General features: G+C 40.0%; 1 protein-coding gene across 2 annotated transcripts in view; it reads right to left on the reverse strand.

Moving 5' to 3' along the window:
- The window catches only part of MCC (MCC regulator of Wnt signaling pathway), a 403,428-nt gene extending 390,992 nt beyond the window's left edge, over window positions 1-12,436 (reverse strand). The window contains exon 1 of one of the 2 annotated variants that reach the window (XM_037032292.1): window positions 11,971-12,436. In XM_037032292.1, coding sequence (XP_036888187.1) covers window positions 11,971-12,119 — 149 coding nt within the window. In that variant the 5' untranslated portion in view covers window positions 12,120-12,436. The remainder of the gene's footprint in view (window positions 1-11,970) is intronic. The other variant, XM_037032291.1, reaches the window with a different exon arrangement.
- Between the last annotated feature and the right edge of the window lie 245 nt (window positions 12,437-12,681).

Here is a 12,681-nt window from a genome sequence, read left to right on the forward strand (position 1 = left end):
GGGACATATGAGAGATAAGGTGGAGAGGTCGAGCCTGTGCCAGGTGGGCAAGGGCCCTAAACTACATGCCCCAGAAGGAGTCCGAACTTATCTGTAAAATACAGACAACTGTTGAAGGACTTTAAGAAAAACTGCTTGCTCAGTTTGGTGTCAGAGAAAAGTGACTTTGGTATTCATGTAGTATGGTTTAGAGTGGGCACAGTGACAGGTTAGGACACTGGGAGAATAATTCTGGTTTGAGATGAAGGAATTTAGAAAAGCCAATAAAGGAGAGGGAAATGAGCAGCACTGATTTTATCCTTTGCTTATAATAAATATAAAACTCTCAACACATTTTTAGAAGAGTAAATATTTTCCCAATAATATTCTCAGCGATTTTCATCCTGTTTATTGTGAAATACACTCAGGTTAAGACTCTATAGGACGTAAAATTATCAAAGTAAAATCCTTGCCTAAAAAGCATTAACCTCTAATGTAGAATATTCTGTTAAGTTTGTTATTTCTCAGAAAGAAGTTCTCAATTTTATTTATTTATTTTTATTATTTTTTAAAATCCTCACCAGAAGACATACTTACTGATCTTAGAGAAAGGGGAAGGGATAGAAAAAGAGAAGGAGAAAAACATCGGTGTGAGAGAGAAACATCAATTGGCTGCCTCTCATGTGGCTCCTACCGAAGATCAAACTCGCAACCCAGGCATGAGCCCTGACTAGGAATCCAGCCAGCACCTTTTTGCTTTATGGGATGATGCTCCAACCAACTGGGCCACATGGCCGAACGGAAGTTCTGAATTTTAGTAAATAAGTTAAAACTTCCGACATTTAAAGGAAAGGTAGCCACATTTTTACAAAAATGCCCTCCTTCACGTCATCTGGGTTCTCACTTCCTCCATCTATAGCATAAATTTGTACATGCTGAACTTTAAAACAATAGACAATAGGTGTCTTAACCAATGCCACTTGACATAATGTTGAATAGATGCCCAATTAATACCAACATCAAGTTTAAGATGTGTTTTTAAGTATCTTCTACATCACTGATATCAATGTTAAAACACACACACACACAAGCTCACCTACCTTGAATTTTCCAGGTAATGGTTTCACTACTAAATATTCAACTGAGGGCTACACTTAAACTCAGCTAACAACTGTCATATATGACAAACACATTAATGCATATTGGTTGATCTAGAAATTTGTTCTGTTTACATTTTCACTCCATTAAGTAACAGGGATCCAAATGTTTGAACAATGGTTCTGGGAGTCCTTCTGCTTACCCAACTTTTCCTCCCCTCAGTTACAGTCTTCAATAATCAATGTCATGAATTTAGAAATTACTCATTTACATATTTAAACTGGCATTTTGAAATGACAATGAGAAACTGACAATTAACTGTTCTCAAAGGAAATGCCCTTTCTTGCCATATGGTTTCTATTTTGGGACTAACATTTAAAGAGATTTTCAATTTACTGAACAACAAGAGAGTTCCCCCAGCTGAGACATCATTTAGAATGCAAATACCTAACCTTCTGTACCAATAATTTAAATGCCATTCCCATCGCTATTAAGAAGCCAGTTATAAAATAAAAATTCATCTCCACTGTGGACCCTGGATAAATTAAATAGTAAAGAACTTCAATGTTTACGAAAACATTGAAAAAATGTTTTCTTGTGTTAGCTTGGGAGCATGTACGGTGGCAAAGATCCTCAAGTAAGGGCAACAGATTCATTCTTTCCTTTAGAGGTTATCTTATCTTGGCTTCTTGTCTTAAAACAAAGATATTAATTTTTGTTGCAAAGGTTACATAAGATAATGTAGGACTAACTGATTGTGAAAAAAATACATGTGAAAAAATTGATCTATAGATTAAACACAGTCTCTGTCCAAAGTTTCAGTTGCCTGTTTTGAAGAAATTGACATTATCCCAAAGTTTGTTTGGGAGGTCAAGGTACTAAGAATAGCCAAACAATCTTTAAAAAAAAATAAAAAATTTGGAAGATTCACACTTCCTAATTTCAAAACTTAATCACAAGACAATAGTAATCAAGACTGTATGGTACAGGTATAAGAATAGGTGTAATAGCCATGGAAAAAAATTGAGAGTCTAAAAATAAATTCTTATATTTATAGTCAATTGATTTTTGAGAAGGGTGTCAAGAAAATGGGTGTCAAGAAAACAATAATCTTTTCAACAGTGTTGCTTGGACAACTAGATACCACACACAAAAGAATAAACTTGGATCTCTTCTTCACCATTCACAAAAATTTAACTCAAAATGGATCATAGACCTAAATGTATGAATAAAAACTATAAAACTCTAAGAAGAAAACATAGGAGTAAATCTTTGTGACCTTGGGTTAGGCAAAGTCTTTGTGGATATGCCACCAAAACACAAGTAAAAAAAGGTCATGTAACATATATGATTCCATTTACATGAAATGTGCACAATAGGCAGAGACAGAAAACAGATTAATGGCTGTCTAGGGCTGAGAATATCAGGGGAAAATGGGAGATGACTGCTAAAGGGTACAGTAGTTCTTTTCAATGTAATGAAAATACTCTGAAATTGATTATGATGATGGTTGCACAACTCTGTGAGTATACTAAAAACCATTGAATTGTACACTTTATTTTTTTAAAGATTTTATTTATTTATCTTTAGAGGGGAAGGGAAGGAGAGAGGGAGAGAAATATCAATGTATGGTTGCCTCTCGTGGGTCCCCGCCCGCAACCCAGGCATGTGCCCTGACTGGGAATTGAACCACGATCATCTGGTTTGCAGGCCCCCGCTCAATCCACTGAGCTACACCAGCCAGGGCTGAATTGTACACTTTAAATGGGCAAATTATATATTATGCAAGTTATGTCTCAATAAAGCTCTTAAAAATTAACTTAAAGAAATGCATGTGGAAAGCAGCATCAATTTAGTGGGCAAGACCTTCATTTCAGAACCAGAGACATGAGCTCAGGTCTTACTAACTGTGGAATCTTGAGCAAATAATATCTCCAAACCTGTTTTTCTCATCTTTAAATTGTTTGTAACAATAATTCCTTTTTCAGAGGGGCTATACTGTAGTAACTGAGGGGGACCTCAAAAAACTGGAATTTATTTATTAAAAATTGTGTATTTATTATTAAATGTTTAAACTTTAGTCACCTTCAAAGTACTCTCCATTTGATGCAATACACCTATCAAGATGTTTTTTCTTCCACTCAAAACAGTTTTTGAACTCATCAATTTTGATGCGTTTTGTGTTTCTGCCATTTTTTTTATTTCACCTCTTCCATATCATCAAAACATTTCCCTTTGAGGACTTTTTTTATCCAGGAATTCAACAAAAAAAGTTGCCTGGCATGAGATCAGGTGAATAGGGAGGGTGGGGGACAAAAACTGCTGAACACTCAGAGCAGTGTGGGCAGGTGTGCTCATAAATCCCCCATCATGAAATGGGCAAATGTGATGAGTCTTCAAAAAAATTCACTGAAGCCAAATGCAGCCTCTCACAACAATGAGAGTTGGTACACTGATACAGATGGGTTCCTAGAACACTCACCTAGTCGGGGGAAGCCTGTAATACAAGGGGCCCTCCAGAAGATAATTCCATTTTTGGGGGTGTTCCCTTCATATAAAGTACTTGTTTAGCACAGAGCCTAGCACACTGTGAGTAATCAATAATGTTAGATATTAAAAGAAAAGACATGAGGGCTGAGACTGTAGGTAGTAGCTTAAAAACAGTCAGTTGCTTGAGATATTTCTGTAAATGTTATTATAAAATTATTTCTACATAAACTTAATACAGAGAATGCTTATGAATAGGCATGCTGAATTTGGGACACTCAGTAAAAAGAGAAATCAGAATTCCATTTCAGATCACTTTGGCATCACAGAGACTGAATTACCTTCCTACCTAAAATAAAAAAATCAGACAAAATATATGAAACAATGACTTCCAGATAGTATATAATGGATAGCATGAGTTGAATAAAAGAGAAACTAGTAAGCTAAGCCTACAGTTCCACCAACATACTGCCTGAAGTCAGTTTATAGGCTGTAGACAGGAGTCCAAAGAGCTCCAATGATCTCACTGAGTTGAGGAGATAGAGAACAAAGTTCGGGGAAGTCAAGGTAGACAGAACTTGTGGTGTAGAGGCAAGAGGAAGAAATGCCTCAGAGAGAGAGCTTCAGAGATCTGCAGAAGCTAAAATTAGCCTTACGCTAAAAATTCTCTGATCCTGACACACAAAGCTTAAAGTCAAGGTTGAAGAAGATCCAAACTCAACTGCATACCAGAACAGAATAAAGGAATACAACAAAAGCCAACATCCAACAAGGTAAAATGTCTGGCATCCAATAAAAAATTACCATGCATACAAAGAAGCAGAAACATGTCCCATAACCAGGAGAAAAATCAATCAAACAGCAGCAAACCAGGAAATGAGAGAGATAATGGAATTAGCAGATAAAGAGGTTAAATCAGTATTATAAATATGTGCCATATATTTAAATGGAACTTCTAGAAGTGAAAAATACAATATGTGAAATATGACTGGGATTAATAGCAGCTTGACACTGTAGAAGAAAATGTCAATAAATTTGAAGTTATAACAATAGAAACTATCCAAAATGAAACACAGAAAAAAGTTGAGAAAAAAATTAACAGAGCCTCAGTAAGGGGTGGGCAAATATCAAACATACTAATACATGTAAATTGGAATTTCAAAATGAAAGAAGAGAGAAGGAAGAGAAAGTATGTTTAGAGAGATAATAGCTGAAATTTTTCTAAATTTGGTAAAAACTTTAAGTGTACAGCTTCAATAATTTCAACAAACTCCAAGCATAGAATATAATGGATAGCATGAGTTGAATGAGTTCATCTGTGCTCCAAGAAAGCACAGATGAACATTTCATCACCCCACTTGATGGATAAGGAAACTAAGGCAGAGGCAGGAAGTGGTATGAAGTCACAGAGTTACTTAAAGGTAGAACCTGGGGTGAACGTAACTTTCCTAATTCAAATCCAGTGCTCTTTCCACTATGCTGCAAAGAAATGACATAATCTGACTTACTCTTCAAAAGTTGTCTGGCTGTTTTATGCATACTCTATAAGAGAGGATGCAAAATCCTTTGTTGGAATTGCCATCAGCTGCCTCATCATATTTTTCTGAATCTCATCAATGGTGTGGACTCTCTTCCCTTTCAAAGGTGATTTTACTTTTAGAGAAAGCAAGAAGTTACAGAGCACCAAATCTGGGCTATAGGGAGACAGAGTCACCTGGATGATTTGATGTTTTGCCAAAAAAACCTCTGCGCAAGATGTGATGCATGAGGAGATGTATTGTCTTGATTAGGCTGCCAATCACCAGTTGCCCATAGCTGCAGCCATTTTCGTTGTATTGCCTCTCTCAACCAATGAAGAACATTGAGGTAGTACTTCTTGTTCATTGTTTGGCCTGCAGGTGCATACTTATGACAGATGACACCTTCCCAGTCAAAAAGCAATTAACATGGTCTTGATCTTGTTGCAACTTTGCTGTGTCTTTGGATGTGGAGAACCAGGCAGCTTCCCTTGGGATGACTGGGCCTTCATTTCCAGACCATAGCCGTAGACCCAGGATTCATCTCTGGTTATGACTTTCCTGAGGAAATCTGGTTCATTGGTAGCAGTTTGAATTAAATCATTAGCAAATGCAGCACAATGTTCTTTCTGCTCTGGTTGCAGAAGCCACAAAATGAATTTTGTCACTATATGTTTCATGCACCAAGATCCTGCATTAAAATCTTGGACACAATAGTTTTTGGAATCCACAGATCGGCTTCTAGTTCTCACACTGTTAGTCGCCAATCTTTGTTGATTGCAACCTGTACATGTTCAACATTCTCAGGTGCTCTGCTTGTTGCAGGACTTCCAGAACATGGATCACTTTCAACATATTCTCAACCATCTTTGAAGTGTTTGTGCCACATTTTTATTTGTGCTGTATTATTCCTGAAAGCCTTCTGAATCATCCAAATAGTTTCCGCAGAGGAATGTTCATAGTTTCTGCAGAGGAATGTTCAAGCTTAACACAAAATTTGATGTAGATTCATTGCTGTACTGTCATTTTGAATGCGATGACCACACAGAACACATGCTCACTCAGCAGCATCCACTGCCCCACTGACTAGTGCAGCGAAGTTGCCATTGTTCACACATGTGCATTCTACTCCACTCTCCTTGGCTGATAGGTTACATCCATGTCAGGCAAACCGTTCTCATATTAACAATGGATGGACTTTTTCTGGATAGATTTCATAAACCTAGGAGTAGAATTGCTGGATCATATTGTAATTTTATGTTTAAGTTTATGAGGAACTGCTAGGCTACTTTCTCAAGTGACTGTACCATTTCATATTTCTATGGGAAAGTATGAGGGTTCTGATTGTTCCACATCCTTGTCAACACTTGTAATTATCCAACTTTTGGATATTTTGGATATCCATCCTAGTAGGTATAAAATGGTGTTTAACTGTAGCTTTGATTTGTATTTACTTAATAGCTAATATGTTAAACTCTTTTCGTGTGTTTATTGGCTATCTATATGTCTTCTTTGTAGAAAAGTCTACTAGATCTTTGTCTGTTTTTATATTGGGTTACTTTCAAGTTGCAGCAGAAGAAACCTAGCAGGGGGACAATGCTTAACCACATGAAAGTATTTATGAGAGAAGACCTGGCAATCCGTCCCAGAAAGGGCAAAGCATTCTGCAATAATTTCTGTCAGGTGAAGACTCTGCATCTTCATTTCCTTTCTGCTACTGAGCCCAGAGACCAGAGGTGCAGCTAATCAGTGTGGGAGAAGGGAATGAGCAAGAAAGAGGAGGCTGGGTGGGTTTTTCCTGAAGCCTAGCCCCACAGACTGTGGAGCTACTAAATAAGAATCATCACTCTGAATGACCTAAAATTTCTTTCTTTTTTTTTAATTGTGCAAGTTTTAGATCAACATGAGTAAATTCCCTGCTTAGCACATTTTTAGAGGCAACAGGAAAGAAAAATAAAGTTGCATTTGTGTTATATCAAAAAAAAGTTACTTATCTTTTATTATTGACTTGTAAGAGTTTGTTATATAACCTGGATGCAAGTCCTTTATCAAATATATGATTTGCAAATATCTTCTCCCATTCTCTGCATTGTCTTTCACTGTTTTGATAATATCTTTTGAAGTACAAGTTTAATAAATATCGATGAGGCCCAGTTTATTTATTGTTTTTTGTTTGTTTATAGCTTGTTTTGGTGTCATACATAAGAAACCACCATCAAATGCAAGGAGATAATGATTTTGTCCTGTTTTCTTTTAAGAATTTAGTAGTCTTAGCTCTTACATTTAAGTGTTTGATCCATTCTGAGTTAATTTTTGTATGAGGACTGTGAGGAATATACACCTTTTTGTATGTGAAGAGAGAGTCCAACTTCATTCTTTTATATGCAGCTATCCAATTGTGCCAGTGCCATTTGTTGAAATGGTTATTCTTTCCTCATTTCCCCCTTGATTTGGGCACCCTTGTCTTGGCACTCCTGCTGAAAATCAACGCACCACACACACACACACGGGTTTGTTTCTGGACTCCCCATTCTATTTCACTGATCTGTATCTTTGTGCCAGTGTTCCTCTGTCTTGATGACTATTGCTTTTTAATAAGTTCTGAAACAGAGAAGTGTGATTCTTCCAACTTTGTCCTTCAAATATTTTCAAGATTATTTTGACTATTTTGGGATCCCTTCAATTTCCATATGAATTTTAGGACTAGACAGTCAATTTTTGAAAAAAAAAATGGCAGCTGGGATTCTGAAAAGGTTGTGGTAAATTTGCAGATCAATTTCTGAGATTATTGCCATCAAAACAATGTTAAATCTGCCTATCCATGAGCATAGGATGTCTTTCCTTTTGTCTAATTATTTTTAATGTACTAGAGGAACAATAACATGCAGATATGTCACCAGGAAAACAGATAGGATATTCCTTGGTTATGGGATAATAGGTGGTTTTTATTTCATTTTTATACATTTTTGTAGTTTTCCAAATTTTCAACACAAATATCTTTTATATAACCAGAAAGAAGTTATTTTTAAAATAAATATTTGTTAATAAAAGTACACTCACATATAAAATATTTTATAAACATAAAATATGCTTGGAAATGAAACTTCTTAAAAGATTTTTCAATATACAGGAATGTAGCCACTCTTTAGTGTGATTATTTATTCATTAGAATTGACTGGTTTATTGCTAACTGGCAAATACTGTGCTAGATACTGAGCGTAGTGTTTGAACAAAACAGACACGAGTCTTGCCTTCATGAAAGCTACATCTAATGGAAGGATGACAATGAACAAGCAAACAAGTAGTAAATAGAGATGCAGTTGCAAGTTGTAAAGGGTGCTTTGGAAGAAAGCCACTGGTACTCTAATGGAGAATAATGGTGGGGTAGAGTGAAGCCCCTTTGGAAGAATCATCAGGGAAGCTCTCTCTAAAGACACCAACATTTGAGCTGAGGCTTGGGAACTATGTAGGTAGAAATGTAAGTGTTGGTTTTAAGTATTTGTCAAAACATTCAAGATAGTTGCTTAAACTGAAGGGTAAAGACAAGAAGCTTTAAAAATACCAGAGAGAAGTTAATTTTAGCAAATAGAATGACCCCAACATCTCCTATAACATCATAAATAGGGTCCAAAAATTCAATACCACAAAATGTTCAGTCCCTGTATAATTAACAAAAGGCACAGAAGAGCCTGCTGTGGTTCCACAGTGCAGCCAAAATCCTGCCCTATCCAAGCTGCAGTTTGACTTCACCTGATGCTAGTTGTCTCTTCCAGCTTAAATATCCAAGAGGATGATTCTAGGTCCCTCTGGCAGGCTGGGAGTTCCTTAGCAGAAGCAGCTATTCCAGGAATTTCCAGTTAGCAGTTGCCTTGTTTGGTCAGTCTAATGGGGAAGGTTGGGCCCAAAGAATATTGAATATTCAAAGCCCTACTTTTACTTGCCTCTTCCTGAGATGGTGCACCTTGACAATTTCCCTCCTGCACCCAGTCTATCTCTCACTTATCCCTTCTCCAAACATATGATCTCTAGGCCACTCCTGCTTGAGAATGAGGGCTAGACAAAGGACCAGAGCCGGTTGAATGTGGGTTATTTATTACAGTAGATGTTTTGGTTGTTATTTGCTTGCCCAATATCCATTCCCTGCTCTTAGTAACAGAACTCCAACGTTGTTTAGGAGGTAATGTGACCAACTGAACTACATGCTTCCTTGAACTCTGTTGCAAGAAGGCATGCTAAGGTGATGTAGTTTGACCAATAAGATGTCAATTAAGAGATTTGAGAAAGCTCTGTTTAATGATATAGGCAACACTCATTTCAGTTTCCTTTTACACCTTCCTCCACAGAACTTGGCAATGAGTCTGGAAACAAAGCAATCATTTGAAGACTTGTAGGTAACCATGAAGATGAATGCTTTATGCGAAGACTGGCGATGCATTAAGATTTTTTAAAAAGCTGGGAATTGACACCATGGTGGAAGGGCTGTCCTAACCTGGTTGACCATTCAGAATTCTAGGTGAGAAAGTCAACCCTCCTTGGCTATGCTGAGGCTTGTATTGTACACACCCAACTGAAATCCCACGGGGACAGCTGTGCGCCATGAACATAAAGATGAACATCTTTTGAAGAACCCAGGGTGTTTAAGGTTTTAATGTCGAAAGTGCAACTCTCAGGTTTAATAGAAGAGAAAATTCACAGCATTCCACACCTTACCACCCACTCCAGAGCGGGCACCAGAGGCCATTCAACCGGGGCAGCACAAAGCAGCAGCTTTGCAGAGGGATTCATCTAATGCCACTTATCTTCCTTTACCGCCCCCCCCCAAGTCAGACTATCTATATTCCAGGTAAAGCATGTATTCCAGGCAAAACTGTGCTTGCTGTGTAAACATACCCGAAGAGAAGTTCCTTGGTGCTCCCTTGCAATAAGTTTGCATCCTTGAAACTCCTACATGGGAATTCTGTTGCAGCACAACTTCCAAAGTAACTCTACTCACACTTAAAGTTTAGGGTCCATTACAGCATAAACCTCTCAAGTTTGAAGTAGATATATTAAACCGATTTGGTTCAAGGAATGATACAGTTTTCCCCTCACCTTTGCTCCAGTAGGTTTCTGCTCTAAATCTCCTGTATCACCAACACCTTACACACAACGCCTGACTCTCCAACACAAAGTCCTCAAATTATGCTCACAGAATTCATTATCTTTCAGGGTAGATGCAGCCACCATTCAAAATACTGTAAGCATTTGTACAGAAAGTCTAGATTAGATAAAGCAACATATTAATAGGGCAGATTAGAAGAAAGGAAGGAGAGAATTCTACTAGTTTTCTATATGCACTCTTGCCCATGTGAATTACATTTTTTTGGTATTCTAATGTGAAGAATGCAGATTTTTTTTATTATTGAAAATGAGATAAAGGCTTTTCAAGGAGGAATACCACCCCGACAAATCTAAACTATAGGATGTATAGATATATATTTATATATCTACATCTAGATGTATATATTTTTTACCCCAGAACTAAAACTGGTGGAGACTTCTAGATAAAAATCTATGTGGGGTCAACTAGACTTACATGTATTTTTTTCATTTCAGAACAGAATTACTCCCTAAAGTTTTCTGATATTTTGCTAATGGTCCCAATGAAGCTTTAGAAAAGTAATAAAATTCATCTAAGAATGATCATAATTCAGTCAAAAGTTCAAAGCAAATAATTGTTTTTCTAATTGTGAAACTCTTACATGTCAAATTACCTGTCTCAGAGATCTTTAAAAAATTTTTGTGGAGGGGGCAATTCTCCAGTTTTTTCTTTAAGGAAGCAAGGACAATCAGTAGGAGGCAACCCAGAATTTTCAAAGATCTTTAGCATCGAGCAAACACTTTGTCTTCATCGAGACAAAGATGTAATACACAAAAATGCAACATACAGGTGCAATACATAACTTAGGCTGCCTCCGTCCTCTAAGGCAATTTAAATTTCGGGGACTAAGGTTTGCAGAGCCTTGTTTTCAACCTTTCATAGAAGCATGCCGTGAAACATTACGATTGCCTTCTCCACCACCAGTGCCTGATAAGTGATGAAAATCTGGACAGAAGTAATCATTTTGACAAGTCCTGAGGCTTGAGGACTCTCCACCGCAACACTGCCCCTGGAGGGGGATCTTGAAGCAAACACCGCGAGGGTTCTGAGTGGTGATGCAGCGCAGCCCGGAGACCCCTCTGGAGGCTCACCTGGTTAGCGCGGAGGCGGGGTAGGAAGTAGGGTCTGTATTCCTGACTCTCCTCTAACTCCCCATTGTGCGCCCGAGAGCTTCGTTTTTCTCGGGCTTATAAGTTTAAATCAGTACTGGAGACAAACTACTTCTTTGGGCTCCGAAGTTTGGACTACAGAGACTCCGTGACACATGAAAGTTCTTCACAGCTTGTTTTCCTGTCCAATTCTGTCACCGAGAGCGCATCCCTATCCTGCTCCACCCCCGGGCTGTCCACCGGGCAGACCGCAGCCCAGTGCCACAGCACCTCGACACCCAGGAGCCCGAGGCTGCACAGCAGCACCCCCTGACCTGGGACAAGCTGCCAGAACCCATTTCCCACAGGCAGGAGCGCTCCGAGACCCAGGGGAGGGCTCGCATCCTAGAGAGATGTCTCCCCACGCCCAGACAAAGACAGCGCTGGGAAAAGTTGGACCAGCTGGCAGCTCCGGGAGGCGAGTAAAACGGCCCCTCGGCCTCTGTAACCCAGCCGGCGACGCGCTCTCAGAGTCGCAGCCAACTTTTCCCGTGAGCTTCTAAGCTACTTGCTGGAAGTTGGGGCGCGAGGGCAGAGGAGGGGTCAAGGGCAGCGCAGAGGGGCGGGTCTCACCCCAGCCGCTTTCTCTCTCCCAGAGTACCTGCTAATGTATCCGTCCCCGTCGCCGTCGCACGTCTGGAAGAGGCGCCGCATCCGCTCCTCCTCTCCGGTGCTGGACGTGTCGCTGCTGCTGCTGCCCGCGCCTCCGCTGCTGCCGCCGCTAGCGCTCCCGGCCGCCGCCGCCATCATGCGCCCGCTCCCTGCTCCGGAGGAGGCGGACGCGCGGCAGCAGGAGGAATCCGCGAGGCTCCAAAGCTGCTCGCAGCTGCGGACCTGCCTGACAACGGAGCATGCCCAGTGGCCGCCGGGGCGCTCCCGGGGAGGGATTCCGCCTCTCCGGGTTTTGCCGGGGCTGGGAAGATGGGCGCTCTGCAATCGAGGGAGAGGCACCTTAGGAGAGACGGAAGAGAGGAAGGTGTGTTCAGGGAGTTAGAGAGCCATGGGTGGCAACAGGGACGCGAGGGAAGGCAGAACACACAAGAGGCGCCCGGGAAAGGTGTCAGCTCCGTGCATCCGGCCGGGACTCGGGCCCCTGACACTTGGGAACGCTTTGGGCAGAGAGCCAAGTGTTCTCCCCTTAGAACGCTTCCAACAGCCTGCAGTCATGAACTCCTTTTGCAGGAACAAGATAAACAGTCTCGTTTGCAAACTTAAAACGGTGCTCCTGGTCCCATTCTGCAAAATGGGCAGGGTTCTGCACCCATAGTTCCAAGTGCGACTTGGACTGGCTGGTCTTTTCAAGAAATCTGAC

The sequence above is a fragment of the Sturnira hondurensis genome, unplaced genomic scaffold, assembly GCF_014824575.4.
Source record: "Sturnira hondurensis isolate 20B ecotype Veracruz unplaced genomic scaffold, ASM1482457v3 Scaffold0021354, whole genome shotgun sequence".
Lineage (NCBI taxonomy): Eukaryota > Metazoa > Chordata > Mammalia > Chiroptera > Phyllostomidae > Sturnira > Sturnira hondurensis.